A 20,922-nucleotide genomic window follows, 5' to 3' on the forward strand; every position below is an offset into this window, starting at 1 on the left:
GTGCAGGACGTGGGGAGGGCCGCACCCTGGGGAGCATATACCTCACTATACTGGCCAGAGGGGACATTAAGTGCCTGGGGCACTGTCCTAACCCCCGCCAGGATAAATAAATGATTAAATAAAGCGGGACAGTAGCGCGCCATTACGGGGGCGGGGCTTCGTCCTCACTGCTCACTATACTCGGCTCCATTTCCTCCCTCCTCGAGCCGCAGCCACGCTGGTCCTTTCTCCTGCTCAGCAAGCACCAGGGGGCTAAAAAACAAGGGGGGGGCACATTTATTAATATATATAAAAGTGCTGCAGCTCTCAGGCACTCACGGGTGTTTACAGACCTGTGATTTAGTGCTGGGGTGTGAGCTGGCTATTTCCCTCTGTGTTCCCTACGGGCTTATATTTGTGTATCTGTCCCCTATAGGCGACATGTCTGAGGCAGATTATTCCTCTCAGGGGGATAGTATGTTAGGGACACCAAGTATTATGGGGGTGGCCCTGTCGGCACTTCCGACTGCTGATTGGTTGACTACTTTGAATGCTAATGTCTCCCTTCTTAATCAGAAGTTTGAACAGACGGAATCTCAAAACCTAGCGTGGAGGAGATCTATGGAGGACGCTTTATTGCAGGTCCAAGACCCCTCAGGGTCGCACAAACGTGGTAGTGACCAGTTAGTTGACACAGGCACCGACACGGACTCTGATACCGATGTCGACTATGCTGATTCTAGATTAGATCCAAAATTAGCAAAGAGTATTCAGTATATGATTGTTGCAGTGAAGGACATTTTACATGTCACAGAGGAGCCTATTACTCCTGAAACAAGGTTCCTTATGTATAAAGAAAAGAAGCGGTCCGTTATATTCCCACCTTCTTTTGAACTGAACGCTCTCTTTGATAAAATCTGGGAATGCCCTGATAAGAAATTTCAGGTTCCTAAACGGATCACGGTGGCGTACCCCTTTCCCCTTGCTGATAGGGAAAAATGGGAGACTGCCCCCACAGTAGACAAAGCCCTAGCGCGCTTATCTAAACAGGTAGCTCTCCCGGCCTCTCAGTCAACGGCCCTGAAAGAACCGTCCGATCATAAGCAGGAGGCTACCTTAAAAGCTATTTACACAACCAGAGGTACACAGCTAAGGCCTATCATTGCCTCAGCGTGGGTAAGTAGCGCTATTGAAAAGTGGGCAGACAGTTTATCTTCTGACTTAGATACGCTTGATAAAGATAGCATCCTAGTGACGCTTGGTTATATCAGAGACGCGGCTGCGTACTTAAAGGAGGCTGCAAGAGATTCTGGCCTTCTGTGTGCTAAAGCCAATGCTATGTCGGTAGCAGCTAGGCGAACGCTTTGGACTCACCAGTGGAATGCTGATGCTGACTCCAGGAGAAATATGGAGTCTCTTCCATACAAAGGTGGTGAGCTATTTGGGGATGGCCTGACTGATCTGGTGTCTACGGCCACTGCGGGTAAGTCGTCTTTTCTGCCTTATGTTCCTACGTAACAAAAGAAGGCACCCCACTATCAAATGCAGTCCTTTCGGCCCAATAAACATAGGAGATAATTCCTTCCTTGCTACCAGAGGTAGGGGAACAGGTAAGAGAACACCCGCCTCCTCGGGTTCCCAGGAGCAGAAGTCCTCCCCGGCTTCTGCCACTTCCACCGCATGACGCCAGGTCTCCCCAACAGGAGACCACGCCGGTGGGGGAAAGTCTAAAGCTCTTCAGTCAGGTCTGGGCTCGCTCGGGCCTCGACCCTTGGGTTTTGCAAATTCTGTCCCAAGTGTACAAACTGGAGTTTCAAGACGTTCCCCCTCGACGGTTTTTCAAATCAACCTTACCAGTTTCGTTTCCAGACAGGGCTCTCGTCTGTGGAGCGATACAAAAATACTGTCACAATCAGGTGATGGTCCCGGTCCCCCTGGCACAACAGGGGGAAGGTTTTTTATTCAAGCCTGTTTGTGGTACCGAAGCCGTATGGCTTGGTCAGACCTATCCTAAATCTAAAATCTCTCAATTTCTACCTGAAGAAATTCAAATTCAAGATGGAGTCTCTCAGAGCGGTGATCTCCAGTCTAGAGGAGGGAGACTTTATGGTGTCATTGGACATAAAGGATGCATACCTACATGTCCCCATCTATCCCCCTCATCAAAGTTACCTGAGATTTGCAATCCAGGACTGCTCCGAGGATTTTCACCAAAGTGATGGTGGAAATGATGGTTTTCCTTCGCAAGCAAGGAGTCACAATTATCCCGTACTTGGACGATCTCCTGATAAAAGCGAGATCCCAGGACCGGTTGCTACAGGATATTTCACTGTCCCTGCCGATCCTTCAACAGCATGGTTGACTCCTAAACTTGCCAAAATCACAGTTGGTCCTGACGACGTGGTTGGCGTTCTTGGGTATGATACTGGACACGGACCAGCAGCGAGTGTTCCTTCCCATGGAGAAAGCTCTGGAAATTCAGAGTTTGCTAAAACTCATCCTGAAACCAGCAACGGTCTCTATCCATCAATGCATTCGGTTGCTGGGATAAAAGGTGGCGGCATACAAGGCCCTCCAGTTTGGGAGGTTCCATGCCAGACTATTTCAGTTGGACAAGTGGGCAGGGTCTCACCTTCATATGCACCGGAGAATAGTTTTGTCTCCACACACCAGAATATCACTCCTGTGGTGGCTCCAAAGCTCTCACCTCTTGGAGGGACGTAGGTTCGGGATCCAGGACTGGATCCTAGTAACCACGGATGCAAGTCTCCGAGGTTGGGGAGCAGTCACACAGGGGAAAACTTCCAAGGAAGATGGCCAAATCAGGAAACTCATCTTCACATAAACGTTCTGTAGTTGAGGGCCATTTACAACGGCCTTCTACAAGCGAAACATCTTCTTCAAAATCTGCCTGTCCTAATCCAATCGGACAATGTCACGGCTGTGGCGTACATAAACCGTCAGGGCGGCCGTGTTCCTTCCAGGAGTGGACAACTGGGAAGCAGACTTCCTCAGCAGACACGATCTCCATCCAGGGGAGTGGGGCCTCCATAAAGAGGTCTTCACACAAACGACAAGTCTTTGGGGGGGGGGGGTCCCCATATAGACATGATGGCATCTCTCCTTAACAAGATACTTCTGAGGTATTGTTCCAGGTCCAGGGACCCTCAGGCTGCAGCAGTGGATGCACTGGCGACACCATGGGTGTTTCCGTTGGTGTACATATTCCCTCCGCTTCCTCTCATACCAAAGGTTCTGAGGATCTTGAAAATAACAAAGGTTCCAGTACTCCTTGTGGTTCCAGACTGGCCAAGGAGAATTTGGTACCCGGATCTTCGGGCATTACTAATAGAAGAGGCTTGGTCTCTTCCTCTTCGCGAGGACCTGCTACAGCAGGGGCCGTTCGTCTATCACAAGTTACAGCGGCTACGTTTGATGGTATGGCGATTGAACGCCAGATTTTAGCTAAAAAGGGTATTCCCGATGAAGTCATACCTACTCTGATCCTTGCTAGGAACGGTGTAACGTCGAAGCACTATCACCGTATTTGGAGGAAATATATTTCCTGTTGCGAGTCCAAGAAAGGTCCAGTGGCGAAATTTGACCTTGGACGTTTTCTCAATTTTCTACAAAATGGAGTTGATGCGGGCCTGAAATTAGGCTCCATAAAGGTGCAGATTTCTGCATTGTCAATTTTCTTTCAGAAACAGTTGGCCTCACTTCCTGAGGTCCAGACTTTTGTAAAAGGGGTGTTGCACATTCAACCTCCCTTTGTGCCTCCGGTGGCACCTTGGGACCTTAACGTGGTGTTAACGTTCCTTCAATCACATTGGTACGTAAGGTGGAGTTGAAATTCCTCACTTGGAAAGTGGTCATTTTATACGCTAGGCAGGTGTCAGAGTTGGCGGCCTTGTCTCACAAGAGCCCTTATTTGATTTTCCATGAGGATAGAACAGAATTGAGGACTCCGCAACAATTCCTGCCAAAGGTGGTTTCCTCTTTTCATATCAACCAGCCTATTGTGGTGCCAGTGGCTACTGGCTGTTTGGCTGAGTCTAGGTCTCTGGATGTGGTCAGAGCCTTGAAGATTTATGTCGCCAGGACGGCTCCTATTAGGAAAACAGAGGCTCTGTTGGTCCTATATGCTCCCAATAAGATTGGGTGTCCTGCTTCTAAGCAGACCATTGCCCGCTGGATCTGTCAAACTATTCAGCGGGCTCATTTTACGGCAGGATTGCCATTGCCTAATTCGGTTAAGGTCCACTCCACTAGGAAAGTGGGCTCATCCTGGGCGGCTGCCCGGGGTGTCTCGTCTTTACAGCTTTGCCGAGCTGCTACTTGGTGGGGTCAAACACGTTTGCTAAGTTTTACAAGATTGATACCTTGGCCGATGAGGACCTAAAGTTTGGTAATTCGGTGCTGCAGAGTCATCCGCACTCTCCCGCCCGCTATAGATCTTTGGTATAACCCATTGTTTCATTTGGTGTTCCCTGCATCCTCTAGGACGAAATAGAAAATAGGATTTTAATACCTACCGGTAAATCCTTTTCTATGAGTCCGTAGAGGATGCTGGGCGCCCGTCCCAGTGCGTATTGTATCTGCAGTTTCGTTTTGGTTGCACACAGGTTGTGTTGGAGTTCTTCAGCTAGTCGCTGAACTTTTTTGGTTCATGTCTGTTGACGTGTTCAGTTGAATGCCATGTTATACAGCATGTTTATGGCATGAGCTGGTATTATGCTCACCTTGTTGTTGTAAATTCCTTTCCTCGAAATGTCCGTCTCTCTGGGCACAGTTCCAAACTGAGTCTGGACAGGGATATAGAGGAAGGAGCCAGGTCACGCCCCTTTGAAAGTTTTAAAGTGCCCATGTCTCCTGTGGATCCCATCTATACCCCTTAGTTCTTTTGGTGTCCCCAGCATCCTCTATGGACTCATAGAAAAGGATTTACCGGTAGGTATTAAAATCCTATTTTTTTTTTTTTTAGGTAGAACGTCTATCTGATATTAAAACAGAAGATACAGAGGGAGAAGAAGAGACGTATGTGACTGATATAAAGGCAGAAGATATAGAGGGAGAAGAAGAGACGGATGTGACTGATATAAAGGCAGAAGATATAGAGGGAGAAGAGACGTATGTGACTGATATAAAGGCAGAAGATATAGAGGGAGAAGAAGAGACGTATGTGACTGATATAAAGGCAGAAGATATAGAGGGAGAAGAAGAGACGTATGTGACTGATATGAAGGCAGAAGATATAGAGGGAGAAGAAGAGACGTATGTGACTGTTATAAAGGCAGAAGATATAGAGGGAGAAGAAGAGACGTATGTGACTGATATAAAGGCAGAAGATATAGAGGGAGAAGAAGAGACGTATGTGACTGATATGAAGGCAGAAGATACAGAGGGAGAAGAAGAGACGTATGTAACTGATATAAAGGCAGAAGCTGTAGAGGGAGAAGAAGAGACGTATGTGACTGATATAAAGGCAGAAGATATAGAGGGAGAAGAAGCGAAGTATGTGACTGATATGAAGGCAGAAGATATAGAGGGAGAAGAAGAGACGTATGTGAGGGGTGATCAGCAGTGTAAGGAGGAGGAGATCCCTACAGATATCGGCACAGGTGAGTAATAAACAATTATTCCAGAAAAGAGTCATATATTCTCCTTGCTCAGTCACTACAGCAATCTCTTATCCTACACCCTCCTCTGTCAGTACAAACTAATGAGGAAAATGTATTTCCCAGTGGGAAGTCAGGAGCCATCAGGCCCTATTATACTCCTGCTCTCCCCCTCACATCATATCACTGTGTGTGTTACCAGCCCAGAGATCTGAGTTTCCTCCCCACTCTCTGGTGTATCTCATACATCAGGAGCCATCAGCCCCTATTATACTCCTGCTCTCCCCCTCACATCATGTCACTGTCTGTTACCAGCCCAGAGATCTGACCAGTCTCCTCCCCACACTCCCTGGTGTATCTCATACATCAGGATCCATCAGCCTCTATTATACTCCTGCTCTCCCCCTCACATCATGTCACTGTGTGTTACCAGCCCAGATATCTGACCAGTCTCCTCCCCACACTCTCTGGTGTATCTCATACATCAGGAGCCATCAGCCCCTATTATACACCTGCTCTCCCCCTCACATCATGTCACTGTCTGTTACCAGCCCAGAGATCTGACCAGTCTCCTCCCCACACTCTCTGGTGTATCTCATACATCAGGAGCCATCAGCCCCTATTATACTCCTGCTCTCCCCCTCACATCATATCACTGTGTGTGTTACCAGCCCAGAGATCTGAGTTTCCTCCCCACTCTCTGGTGTATCTCATACATCAGGAGCCATCAGCCCCTATTATACTCCTGCTCTCCCCCTCACATCATGTCACTGTGTGTTACCAGCCCAGAGATCTGACCAGTCTCCTCCCCACACTCTCTGGTGTATATCATACATCAGGAGCCATCATCCCCTATTATACTCCTGCTCTCCCCCTCGCATCATGTCACTGTGTGTTACCAGCCCAGAGATCTGACCAGTCTCCTCCCCACACTCTCTGGTGTATCTCATACATCAGGAGCCATCAGCCCCTATTATATTCCTGCTCTCCCCCTCACATCATGTCACTGTGTGTTACCAGCCCAGAGCTCTGACCAGTCTCCTCACCACACTCTCTGGTGTATATCATACATCAGGAGCCATCAGCCCCTATTATACTCCTGCTCTCCCCCTCACATCATGTCACTGTGTGTTACCAGCCCAGAGATCTGACCAGTCTCCTCCCCACACTCTCTGGTGTATATCATACATCAGGAGCCATCAGCCCCTATTATACTCCTGCTCTCCCCCTCACATCATGTCACTGTGTGTTACCCGCCCAGAGATCTGACCAGTCTCCTCCCCACACTCTCTGGTGTATCTCATACATCAGGAGACATCAGCCCCTATTATACTCCTGCTCTCCTCCTCACATCATGTCACTGTGTGTTACCAGCCCAGAGATCTGACCAGTCTCCTCCCCACACTCTCTGGTGTATCTCATACATCAGGAGACATCAGCCCCTATTATACTCCTGCTCTCCTCCTCACATCATGTCACTGTGTGTTACCAGCCCAGAGATCTGACCAGTCTCCTCCCCACACTCTCTGGTGTATCTCATACATCAGGAGCCATCAGCCCCTATTATACTCCTGCTCTCCCCTCACATCATGTCACTGTGTGTTACCATCCCAGAGATCTGACCAGTCTCCTCTCCACACTCTCTGGTGTATCTCATACATCAGGAGGCATCAGCCCCTATTATACTCCTGCTCTCCCCCTCACATCATGTCACTGTGTGTCTCCAGCAGCCATACTGTGTGTTAGCAGTACCTCTGCCTATGGTATTACATGCCCTGAGAGTGTCACTATTAGCACACGCCGGTCTGTATTTAAACCACTTTTCTCTTACGTTCTAGAGGATGCTGGGGTCCATATTAGTACCATGGGGCATAGACTGGCCCACCAGAAGCCACCGGCACCCCAAGAGTCCAACAGTGTGGGCTGGCTCCTCCCTCCACGCCCCCCCACCAGACCCAGTTTAGAAAATGTGCCCGGAGGAGCCGGTCACAGCTAGGGGAGATCTACTGAGCTTCTTTAGTAAAAGTTTTTTTAGATTTTGTTTTTTTACACCGAGGCTGCTGGCAACATCCTCCCTGCATCGAGGGACTGAGGGGGGGGAGCAGTGTCCGCCCTGCGGGGTCTGAGCCACTGTCTCCGCTGACTGGACACTGAGCTCCACAGGGGATAGATCGCTCCCAGCCGCAGGGGACCGCTCGCCCCAGCAGCATGCCGCCAACCCCTTACAGAGCTGAAAAGTCATCGGCCCCTGGAGCCGCCCGTGGAGCCGATGTGAAGATGGCGGCAACAGGGTAGGGAGCGCAGTAATAACTGCACTCCGGGGCTCAGCAGCACTTGGTGCGGCGTTGTGTGGGACGCCCTGAGCCGACGCCTACACCCTATACTGGCCACACAGCCTGTCGGTGTCCCTGGATCTCAGCCAGCACCAAAAATCCTTTGGCCAGTATAATCTTCAGGTGCGGGAAGACAGCGCCATTACGGGGGCGGAGCTTCTCAGAGCGGACCCAGCAGCGTTCAGCGCCATTTTCCTGTCTGCATCCACGCTGCCTGTGAAGAGCAGTCCCTCCAGAGCAACTCCAGCTATCTGTACGGTAGAAGGGGGGGAGGCTGTATATAGGCAGTGTGAGGATACTGGGTTCAAAATCACTAAGTCACGGTGGTAGATGAAAAACCAACAGTGGTTTATTGAACAGAATGGGTTATAAACAGCTCAGCACACTTCTGTGATCCAATTCTACACGACAATTCCCTCCTGGAACTCCTGACAGAACATTACTTCTTAGTCAGTCTCCTGCCACTCTCTCACCTTCTGTCCAGATCTCTCCCAACCGCCCATGTTTGCTATTATCAAACCTTTGTCTTTCCTACAATAAGGTGACACCCCCAGAACAGTTTCAGAGCAAACCTACTTTCACATGTCCAGGCATGTCCCCTAGGCCACAATAGATGTTAACTAAAGTAACCTTACTTAATCTGATTGTGTGGCCTGGAATCCATTGTGAGGGGGGGTTGAATGGCCTGACATCTGAGACTGGCTGTATCTACACAACAGCAAACACACAGGTTATCTGCGCAGTCACATTGGGGGGAACATTATTTTACAAACTATAACACAATAACCAATACATTCATATATATATACATCGAACACATAACTGTACCCTTGTAACAATAACATCATACAATATAATACAATATTGCCTAGTACATAGCCAAAATACAAATCAACAATCAGTGTAGTCCATGGGTCAGACCAGGGCTAGGGAAGTAGCTGCGTGTCTGTTACCACTGTGCGACACAACGCGCTGGCTGTGTTGTCACAGGCAGGGTCACCTATTAATGGACACAGTCAGCGCTGGTTTGGGGTCTCCCTATACCTGTAATAGCGCTGTGTGTGGGTTGGCTCCAATCTCTGCGTCTCTCTGCCATTCTTGGGGGGGGGGAGACTGTCTTCCCTTTACCCTGTGTGTATGTGGGGTGTACAAGCAAACATGTCTAGAGACTCTGTCTCCTATGCTGCAGAGGATATCTCTGCTCAGGAAGATCCCATCCCATGTAATCAGGATTGCACTGTTGTAGCGCAGATCCCGGCTAGGGAACCGGAGTGGTCAGACTCTCTTAGGGGGGTTATTTCTCAGATTTCTGAAAGGGTTGCTAGGACTGAAACTGCCACTCAGGTATTGCAGTCCTCTATGGCTGTATGGCCCGGTCCTGCTCCCTCGGGGTCCCCTGCGGTACATTCTCACAAACGTGATCTTGCCCACATTACGCAGGGTGACACGGATACAGATTCTGACATGGCGGACGGTGATGGGTCGAGGGGGACGGCATCACTTGCCAAGGGGGTGCAGTAGATGATTGAGGCCATGCGGGATGTGTTGAGTTGAGGAGGCCTTTTTCACGGACAGTAAGCTAACCTTCCCGGCATCTAAGGAATTAAATGCTATATTTGAAAAATCCTGGGAAAAGCCGGAGAAAATATTCCAGATTCCTAAAAGGGTTCTGGTTGCTTGTCCCTTTCCTGAGGAAGATAGAAAAAAAATGGGAGACCCCGCCTATAGTTGACGCGTCTGTCTCCATGCTGTCAAAGCAGGTGGTCTTACCTGTCCCGGGATCCACCGCGTTGAAAGACCAAGCAGATCGCAAGGTTGATGCTACGCTCAAATCCATTTACACGGCGACGGGGGTGATCCTGCGGACTACTATTGCCTGTGCATGGATTTGAAAAGCAATAGCAAAGTGGTCAATCACTCTGCAGGAGGACTGGACTACGATGGATAGAGGTGACGTTGATTTGTTTTTACGTAACATACAGGATTCTGCAGGGTCCCTAGTAGAATCCAAGACGGATCTGGGTCCCATGGCTGCGGGGATCTCCGCCATGTCCGTCTCGGCTCACAGGGGTCTCTGGCTGCGCCAGTGGTCTGCGGACGCGGAATCCAGGAAAAGTGTGGAGAACCTACCCTACACAAGTCAGGCTCTTTTTGGGGAGGCGCTGGATGCGTAGATTGCCACGGCTACCGCGGGTAAGTCTCCTTTTCTTCCATCCGCTGCACCGGCTACGAAGAAACCTCACGTCACAGTCCTTTCAACCCGCTAGTACTAGAAAGAACAAACCCTCTCACACCTTCTTTAGAGGTGGTCGAGCCAAATCCAAGAAACCTGCACCTGCAGGTTCCCAGGACCAGAAGCTTGCTTCTGGTGCCTCAAAATCTTCAGCATGATGGTGTACCGCCCAGCCTGGAAGTCGGTCAGGAGGGAGCGAGACTCCGACATTTCAGCCACATCTGGATGTCATCCGGCCTAGATCCCTGGGTTCTGGATATTGTGTACCGGGGGTACAGGCTGGAGTTTCAAACTCTTCCACCTCACCGATTCTTCAAGTCAGGCTTGCCGGCTGACAGGGAAATCCTTCTGGAAGCCATAAAAAAATTGGTAATGTCAGAAGTCATTGTTCCAGTTCAGCCTCATCAGCTGAACAAGGGTTACTATTCAAACCTTTTTGTGGTACCGAAACCGGATAGTTCGGTCAGGCCAATTTTGAACTTGAAATTGTTAAACCCTTCTCTAAGGGAGTTCAAGTTCAAAATGGATCCTCTGAGAGCGGTGATCTCAGGTCTGGCGGAGGGGGAGTTCCTGGTGTCCCTGGACATCAAGGATGCATACCTCCACATTCCGATTTGGTCGCCGCATCAGGCTTATCTCAGGTTTGCACTGTTAGACGATCACTATCAGTTTCATGCACTGCCATTCGGTCTCTCCACAGCACCGTGGGTCTTCACCAAGGTGATGGAAGAGATGATGGTTCTCCTCCGCAAGCAGGGGGTGAACATAATTCTTTATCTGGACAACCTGCTGATCAAGGCATCATCCAGGGAGAAGTTGTTAAGGTCCATTGATCTCACGACGCATCTGCTCTGTTAGCACGGTTGGATCCTGAACCTTCCCAAGTCTCATCTGGAGCCGACAAGGAGGCTGTCTTTCTTGGGGATGATCCTCGACATGGAGGTGCAGAGGGTGTTTCTCCCGGTGGAGAAAACGTTGGTACAGTCAATGGTCCGGGATGTCTTGAAGCCTACCCAGGTATTGGTTCATCAGTGTGTCTGCCTTCTGGGGAAGATGGTTCCCTTATACGAGGCTCAGCAGTACGGAAGGTTTCATGCTTGGTCCTTTCAACTGGATGTCCCGGACCAGTGTTCGGGATCTCACCTACACATGCACCAGAGGATACGTCTGTCGCCGAAAGCAAGGATTTCACTCTCTGGTGGCTGCAACTGCCTCACCTTCCGGAGGACCGAAGGTTCGGGGTTCAGGACTGGATCCATCCAACCATGGATGCAAGTCTCAGAGGTTTGGGAGCAGTCGCTCAAGGGGAGACCTTCCAAGGAAGGTGGTCAAGTCATGAATCCTTTCCAATAAACATCCTGGAGCTAAGAGTCGTGTACAACGGCCTTCTGCAAGCAGCACTCCTTCTACAGGATCGGGCTGTTCAGGTGCAGTCGGACAACGTGACCACCATGGCCTACATAAACCGACAAGGCGGAACGAAGAGCAGGGCTGCAATGTCAGAGGTGAAAAGAATCCTCCTCTGGGCAGAAAGACACGCGGTGGCAATGTCAGCAATCTTCATTCAGGGATTGGACAACTGGGAAGCAGACTTCCTCTGCAGACACCATCTCCATCCAGGACAATGGGACTTCCACCCAGAGGTGTTCGAGGAGGCATCCGGTTGGTGGGGGGTTCCCCACATAGACATGATGGCCTCCTGCCTCAACAAGAAGCTGCAGAAGTACTGTTCCAGGTTGAGAGACCCACAAGCAGTGGCGGTGGATGCACCAGTAACACCGTGGGTATTCCCGTCAGTGTATGTGTTCCCTCTACTTCCTCTCATTCCAAGAGTTCTACAGCTTGTAAGAAGAACAAAGGTTCTGGCACTCCTCATTGCTCCAGACTGGCCAAGAAGGGCTTGGTATGTGGATCTGCTGGATCTACTGCTGGAAGATCCAGTGTCTCTGCCTCTTCGGGAGTATCTTCTAATACAGGGGCCGTTCGCTTATCAGGACTTACCACGGCTACGTTTGACGGCATGGCGGTTGAGCGCCAGATCTTAGCTCGAAAGGGTATTCCGATTGCAGTTATTCCTACCCTGATACAGGCTAGGAAGGGGTAACGTTTAAACATTACCATCGCATTTGGATAAAATGTGTATCTTAGTGTGAATCCATGAAGTTTCCTGCGGTGGAGTTTCAACTTGGACGGTTTCTCCTATTCCTGCAAACAGGAGTGGATATGGGCCTGAGATTGGGATCCCTCAAGGTACAGATTTCGGCTTTATCCATTTTCTTCCAGAAACAATTGGCTGCCCTCTCTGAGGTTCAGACCTTTTTGAAGGGGTTCTGCACATCCAGCCTCCCTGTGTGGCGCCGACGGCACCCTGGGATTTGGACATGGTGTTGCATTTCCTGCAATCAGATTGGTTTGAGCCTCTACAGGAGGTTGAGGTCAAGTTTCTCACGTGGAAAGCTGTCACTTTGCTGGCATTAGCTTCTGTGCAACGTGTGTCTGAATTGGGGGCTTTGTCCTGTAAAAGTACGTAGGGCGGAACTCAGGACACGTCAACAGTTCCTTCCTAAGGTTGTGTCGGCTTTTCATATCAACCAACCTATTGTGGTGCCAGTGGCTACTGACTCCTCAATTGCTTCAAAGGCCTTGGATGTTGTGAGGGCTTTGAAGATCTATGTGAAGAGGTCTGCTCGTCACAGAAAGTCGGACTCTCTATTTGTCCTGTATGATCCCAAGAAAATTGGTGTCCTGCTACTAAGCAGAATATTTCTCGCTGGATCAGGTTCACCATCCAGCATGCATGTTCTACGGCAGGATTGCCGTGTCCAAAATCTGTTAAGGCCCACTCCACTCGTAAAGTGGGTTCTTCCTGGCCGGCTCTCCGAGGTGTCTCAGCTTTACCGAGCGGCTACTTGGTCTGGGTCGAACACGTTTGCTAAGTTTTACAAGTTAGATACTTTGGCCTCTGATGACCTCAAGTTTGGTCAAGCACAGTTCTGCAGGAGCCTGTGCGCTATCCCGCCCATTCTGGGTGCTTTGGTACATCCCCATGGTACTAATATGGACCCCAGCATCCTCTAGGACGTAAGAGAAAATAGGATTTTAATTACCTACAGGTAAATCCTTTTCTCGTAGTCCGTAGAGGATGCTGGCCGCTCGCCCAGTGCTTCTTTATGCTTCTTTATCCTGCAGTGGTTTTTTGGTTCAGTACTGCCTGGTTCCTAGGTAAGTTCTGCGTTCTTTACTGTTTCAGTACTGTTTCAGCTGTTGCTGAGTTTTCCGGCATGTCAGCCGGATTTGCCTTGTTGTGTGAGCTGGTATGAATCTCACCACTATCTGTGTATTTCCTTCTCTCGAAGTATGTAGTCTCCTCGGGCACAGTTTCTAGACTGAGTCTCGTAGGAGGGGCATAGAGGGTGGAGTCAGACCACACTATTGAACTCTTAAAGTGCCAATGGCTCCTGGTGGACCCATCTATACCCCATGGTACTAATATGGACCCCAGCATTCTCTACAGACTATGAGAAAAGTATTTACCGGTAGGTAACCAAAATCCTATTATTTCTCTAAGACATCGGGGATGTCTGGTGTTAGGGGGACATATATATTATGAATCTTCCCAACTAGAATCAAAGATCTGCCGTTGCAATCCACCCACTTGCTTTCCAGGTGAAAGGGGCAGGATCTATTAGAAAGGATGGCTGCACCACAGGAGATAGAGCATGTTGGGTAGTTATTGGTAAACTGAGGGGCAGAGTGCAATGGAACATGTGATTCCTGAGTGGCTACCACCGCCACCTTCTGGTCAGTGAAATATTTTATTGCAAGACGTCTCTTACGGGGAGAATGAGGACCTTTTACATTAAGACTTAAAAACTTCACCGTGATAGAGAGAGATCAGATCATGGTATGAAACATCTAGGATCATCTGTGTAAAGTCCAATAGAGTCTGTAGGGCGTGTGCATACTTCAATCTATCAAATCACAGAAAATATAAAATAGGGAACAAGAATGGGAGACAAACAGAAATAGCGTCCATAAAGGAGCTAGAGATTCCGTCACTAGGGTACCGTGACAGAAAGGTGGATAAAGGTGGTGGTCGGGCCTAAAAGGGAAACCCACCGACTACCCCAGGTAGCCATACGAGAGTGCAAAATATAGTCATCATAGTAACAATTGTAGAAAGAAATATCAAATATAGCATAACATACTACTATTCTTATTCTCAATGTAACCAAAGGAGGTAAAGGCCAAGAACATGTCCTGATATCCAATTTATGTACTACCAACACTGTTATAAGAGCAAAAAGATGTTAAAGACGAATCAGTCATGCTTTGCCTGAACACCTAAGCATTCTAGAAAGGTATTATGAAACGTAACAGTGGAAAGAATATAAGACCATATAGCAATTTAATAGCACAGGAAATAAAGAGTAAAAAATATATGTTTAAAACTAATAACAGGATCAAATACATCTGGCCCAAAAATATATCCATGCCAAGTAACTTGGGAGTTGGCACATGTTACAGTAGGAAACAAACTCTGAGTGTCTGCAAAAGTCTTACTACTTTAGCATATTACTTCGAGACGGAAGACAACTCCTACGGGATTGGTTTAGGTTAAGTATCATGAAGGACTGTCAACAGGAATATCCCACTTTTTCAGAATAGCAGGAGAAATATCTGGAAATATCTGCAGATTATCCAGGCACTCAGCTGTGGATGAGGAAGACAAAGCGGCTCGTAGAATGCGTTCTTTAATATGAAAAAAGTGGACTCTGAGCAGAGTGTCCCTCGATGCTTGGATAGGGGCCTGTTTGGACTTTGGGAGTCTATGTATCCTATCAATAAGAAGGTCCGCGGCAGAAGCCTTCAGTGAAAGTTTCTGAAAAGAGAACCGTGGCATAATCATAGAGCTCAGCATTTGTAACAGAATCCGGAACGCCCATTATTCTGATATTATTTCTCCGAGACTTGTCTTCTAAATCAATGACTTTATCACGAATAGAGACCGGGTCTTCCTGAAGGGTGTCATGTGCTGAAATCAGATCTTTGTGAGACGCAACAATCTCTTTCATCTTAGTCTGTACGAGTGCCAATCTCACTGATATCAGACCTCAAAGCTTGAATATTAGAGTTAAGTTCTGAGGTTAGTTCAGTCCTTAAATGTAGGTAACATAGAATGTATAGAGTGTAGAATAACAGGATCCTCTAGAGTGTCTTAAGACGTCTCCAGCCATTACAGCTGGGCTGTGCATCTGACAAGAAGAAGCAGATGATGTTGTAGCAGTCTCAGATGGACCACCTGAATTCGAGGTACCAAAGACATGGACAGGCAGGGCCGATTTGGTACCTTTTAACCTTTTTTGGAGGAATGGTAAGCTGACTACAGAGAGACTGACCTCTCTGAGATAGGAAAATACAAACAATCTGTAAATAAAAGGAGCAGTAGTACGCTGTCAGGAGGTTACATCAAGATGACTCAGTTCAAAATGACATTCTTAGTTGGGATGACGGGGGTATCCAAGCCAAAATTTCAAGTAAACCTGATGTAATGCAACTCAAATAACACAGTAATGAGCGAGAAATTCCACTAGAGGTCAGCGTGATCACAGACGTGAAGTACTCAGCACAGAGAGACACAAATGGCTACATATATTCAGTGATAAATCCACAAAATAATATACTGTGAGGTTGTAATCAGAGTGTAATGAGCTGTACTCAGACGATACTTGATACTGGGCTCTGCATGTAGACTGAGAGGAAGTAGATGATAGTGGTACCATATAAATAGAAGGTAGTTTCACCTCCAGGCAAATACTTCAATTTAGTGTAGTGACCCCGGTCCAGCCGTCAGGACATTTATTTAGCAGCTTATATAAATTTTACACCTTATTGAAAGCAGAAGGCAAAGCATGTGATGGTCGGGCGCCATGATCCAAAATGGCAGCCACCTCACCTCCCAATATCGCCGCCGGGCTCCAGTGACTGTGGGCAGCCCGTTCTGTCCCCAGAAGTAGTGGGAGCTGTGCACCTGTGTGATCGGGAGAGCAAGTCCTCCCGCCTGAGCCAAAAGCTCCTCCAAGTTAGGGGTCCGGAGCGTGCAGGAAAGACTAGGCACACTTAGCCCCAGACTACAGCCCATGACTTCAGCAGCCTCGCTAGGCTGCGGCAGTGAACAGTGCCCGGAGTGAGCGGAGCGAGTGGCTTTTGCACAGTAGGAGTAGGGGACTTAATAAATTGGGACTTGGTCCCAGTGGCGGCTGAGAGCTATCAGGTAGGGTAGATAAGAAGCCACTTAGGGGTGACAGGTGTGGTACATCCCTGCAAAGGCAGATCCAATCTCTTTCTCATCAGACTCTGCTGTCTTCCCTGCACTCTCACTCAGATGTTCATTGCTGTCAGTAGCACACGTATGAGAAGCAGAAGTATGGCGGCAGCTGTATAGATTCTGATATGTAATTCTCTATATCATACTTACCGTACACACATCATCCTTATTACAAGTGAGAGAATAGAGGTAAGACACTGATGATGGGGGGTGTAAAAGTGGATTATAACCTAGCAGATGATGATTGCAGTGTATTATATGGTGTATTGCATGTAAAGTACCTTGTTCCACACTTACTCTGCTGTAGCAATATACCTTATGTAAGGGTGAGTAACACATGTACAGGCTTACCAGCGTATGAGCACACCCATAAAGGAATGCTACCTTACCAATGCTTCCAGGAGTAACGTTAGGAGACTTTTCTCTGATCCATCAGCTCATATGACTGATGTTATTGTTCATCTAGAATCTCCAATTCATACGATATGTTCCCCATCCATTGTTCTACATTGGTGCTGACATAGGACTTGGCGAGTGACTACATCTCCATTTATACTTCATGGTTAGTTACCAGTACAAGAGAGAGATATATCTAAGTCTTATTATAATATTACATTTGTTATTGTGAGTGTTCTCAGAAGGGTGGACAAAATGATAGTCTGAGACACAATATTATAAAGCCTACATTAACAGTTATGTTTTATTATGTACACACATTTACAATTAAGTGTCCCAGAGAGTCGTCTTCTATTGTTTACAAGATTAATATTGTTACAGGAAAATTAATATTTCCATAAATGTATTTTATTTCCAGCAGATGGACACGCAAGCAGGAATATCTCAGAAGGACATCTAATGTTATCCCCGGATTGTGACATAAAAGATAATGACAGCAGACAGGATTCTCCAGGAGATAACCCCATTACCCCAATTATACATCCAGCTCTATCAGCTGATCCCTCTGATCCTGGGAAATGTTCTCCTGATCACTCTGATATTGGTGCATCTGTTACAGCTCTGAGAGTAGATACAGTGTTTCCCTGTTCTATAGATGCCAAATGTTTTACACAGAACACAAAGCTTATCACCCATCAGGCAGCTAAGGCAGGTGAGAAGCCTTTTCCATGTTCTGAATGTGGGAAATGTTTTACATACAAATCATATCTTGTTAGACATCAGAAAAGTCACACAGGTAAGAATACATTTCCATGTTCTGAGTGTGGGAAATGTTTTGCACATAAATCATATCTTATTAAACATCAGAGAAGTCACACAGGTGAGAAGCCATTTTCTTGCTCTGAGTGCGGGAAATGTGTTACACGAAAATCACAACTTGTTGCACATCTTAAAAGACACACAGGTGAGAGACCATTTCCATGTTCTGAGTGTGGGAAATCTTTTATACAGAAATCACATCTTGTTAAACATCAGCGAAGTCACACAGGTGAGAATACATTTCCATGTTCTGAGTGTGGGAAATGTTTTACACCCAAATCGTGTCTTATTATACATCAGAGAAGTCACACAGGTGAAAAGCCATTTTCTTGCTCTGAGCGTGGGAAATGTTTTACACGGAAATCAAATCTTGTTAAACATCAGCAAAGTCACACAGGTGAGAATACATTTCCATGTTCTGAGTGTGGGAAATGTTTTACACATAAATCATATCTTATTGAACATCAGAGAAGTCACACAGGTGAGAGGCCATTCCCATGTTCTGAGTGTGTAAAATGTTTTGGACACAAAGCAGATCTTATTAAACATCAAAGAAGTCACACAGGTGAGAAGCCATTTTCTTGCTCTGAGTGCGGGAAATGTGTTACACGAAAATCACAACTTGTTGCACATCTTAAAAGACACACAGGTGAGAGGCCATTTCCATGTTCTGAGTGTGGGAAATCTTTTATACAGAAATCACATCTTGTTAAACATCAGCGAAGTCACACAGGTGAGAATACATTTCCATGTTCTGAGTGTGGGAAATGTTTTACACCCAAATCGTGTCTTATTATACATCAGAGAAGTCACACAGGTGAGAAGCCATTTTCTTGCTCTGAGTGTGGGAAGTGTTTTACACGGAAATCAAATCTTGTTAAACATCAGCAAAGTCACACAGGTGAGAATACATTTCCATGTTCTGAGTGTGGGAAATGTTTTACACATAAATCATATCTTATTGAACATCAGAGAAGTCACACAGGTGAGAGGCCATTCCCATGTTCTGAGTGTGTAAAATGTTTTGGACACAAAGCAGATCTTATTAAACATCAAAGAAGTCACACAGGTGAGAAGCCATTTTCTTGCTCTGAGTGCGGGAAATGTGTTACACGAAAATCACAACTTGTTGCACATCTTAAAAGACACACAGGTGAGAGGCCATTTCCATGTTCTGAGTGTGGGAAATCTTTTATACAGAAATCACATCTTGTTAAACATCAGCGAAGTCACACAGGTGAGAATACATTTCCATGTTCTGAGTGTGGGAAATGTTTTACACCCAAATCGTGTCTTGTTATACATCAGAGAAGTCACACAGGTGAGAAGCCATTTCCATGTTCTGAGTGTGGGAAATGTTTTACACAGAAATCGCATCTTTTTAGACATCAGAAAAGTCACAGGAGAGAATCCATTTTTTTGCTCTGAGTGCGGGAAATGTTTTACACATAAATCACATCTTGTTAAACATCAGCGAAGTCACACAGGTGAGAATGTATTCCCATGTTCTGAGTGTGGAAAATGTTTTGGACACAAATCAGATCTTATTAAACATTATAGAAGTCACACAGGTGAGAAGCCATTTTCTTGCTCTTAGTGGGAAATGGTGTTTAAGTAAATCACATCTTGTTATACATCAGAGAAGTCACACAGATGAGAAGCCATTTCCATACCCTGAGAAGTAAATCAGCTCTTTTTGCACACAATAGACATCACTCAGGTGAGGAAACATTTAATCTTCTGGAGTATACTTATCATTGCCCTGTGTTCTTCAAGGTTCTTATCCTATCTCCTATGCTATTTGCAATATACATGCAACCGCAGGGTGAAATAATCAGATGTCATGCCCTCATCTACTACTGCTATACAGATGACCTGTCTTTTGCTCCGGGTACTGAGAACCCAGTACCAATCCTAAATGGTTGTCTAGTTGAGCTCCAGGTATAGGTGATGCCAGTTGACTGTGACTCAGTCCTGGTGAAACAGGTACACATGATAGAAGCTCACCGTCAAAGGGCAGGGCTACAACTCAGCTTTGCAAACCAATGCTTGGGGGTTCAGAGTTACATAATGCTGATCCTGTGTGGAATCTTGGTGTCCTGGATTGTGGAGTGACACTTAGACATCAGGTATCAGCCACAATCAGATCCTCATCCGAAGAACATAGCCAGACTCCAGCACTTATTTCCCTCAGAAGATCTACCTACAGTCATACATGTACTTGTATCATCACACATAGACTACTGCAATGTCCTCTACCTGGGTCTCCCAGCAAAATAATTGCACCGTTTGTGGCTTGTACTGAATGTAGCAGCCAGGCTTTTACCTAACCAGCCCGTTCCTGCCACACCACACCCATTCTCTGCTCCCTTCACCGGCTGCCTGTAAGATGGTGACTCTATTACATAATCTTACTGACTCAGCCCACCATGACCAGGGTCCATGGTACCAGAAGCAGCTTCTGCCTCTTTACTGCCCTGCTTTCTAACTTCCACCTGCAGATGAAGGACTGTTAACGGTACTACCAAGAATCCCCAAGCAGTGCTGAGATGTCAGGGGGGAGACAGGGTGGGTGGCAGTAGTGGGGAGGGGAGACAGGGCGTGCGACAGTTCGCAGCCACCAGGAGAATAAAATTCTGGCTTTCTTGACTGGGTGGGTGGCAGTAGTTGGGGGAGACAGGACTGGCAGTAGTGGGGGGAGACGGTGGGTGGCAGTAGTGGGGGAGACAGGACGCTGGCAGTAGGGGGAGGCAGGTGGATGGCAGTAGTGGGAGAGACGGTGAGTGGCAGTAGTGGGGGAGAAAGGTTGGTACTAGTGGGGGCAGAGTCAGGGCAGGTGGCAGTAGTGGGGGAGAAAGGGTGGTGGCAGTAGTGGGGTGAGACATGGCGGATGGATGTAGTAGGGAGGGACAGGGCGGATGGTCGCAGTGCAGTACCAAGGGGTGCTGGAGGCAGTAAAGAGGTGTATGGGTCCAGTACAGAATCCGTTGATAATTAGACTTAATGATTATTTTGCTTCCTTATGTCTATTCCCTTGTATACGTTACTGTTATTTGCTGTGAAAGCCTTTATGTGTGTTCTGTGTAATAATCCTGAAAGTAGTGCTGCTACCGATCTCATATCATTTGTAGTAACTTGGAAAAGATGAGATATGAGGTGCACTCTGGAAGCTTATATGGGGTTAATAAGAGATGAGCGCAGATGTGACATCACGCA

General features: G+C 47.2%; 1 protein-coding gene across 2 annotated transcripts in view; it reads left to right on the top strand.

The window, feature by feature from the left end:
• The window catches only part of LOC134983342 (zinc finger protein 271-like), a 121,501-nt gene extending 101,113 nt beyond the window's left edge, over positions 1–20,388 (top strand). The window contains exons 5-6 of one of the 2 annotated variants that reach the window (XM_063949049.1): positions 4,964–5,600; positions 17,306–20,388. In XM_063949049.1, coding sequence (XP_063805119.1) covers positions 4,964–5,600; positions 17,306–19,134 — 2,466 coding nt within the window. In that variant the 3' untranslated portion in view covers positions 19,135–20,388. The remainder of the gene's footprint in view (positions 1–4,963; positions 5,601–17,305) is intronic. The other variant, XM_063949050.1, reaches the window with a different exon arrangement.
• Positions 20,389–20,922: the final 534 nt, after the last annotated feature.

Source organism: Pseudophryne corroboree (genome assembly GCF_028390025.1).
Source record: "Pseudophryne corroboree isolate aPseCor3 chromosome 3 unlocalized genomic scaffold, aPseCor3.hap2 SUPER_3_unloc_13, whole genome shotgun sequence".
Taxonomy (NCBI): Eukaryota; Metazoa; Chordata; class Amphibia; order Anura; family Myobatrachidae; genus Pseudophryne; species Pseudophryne corroboree.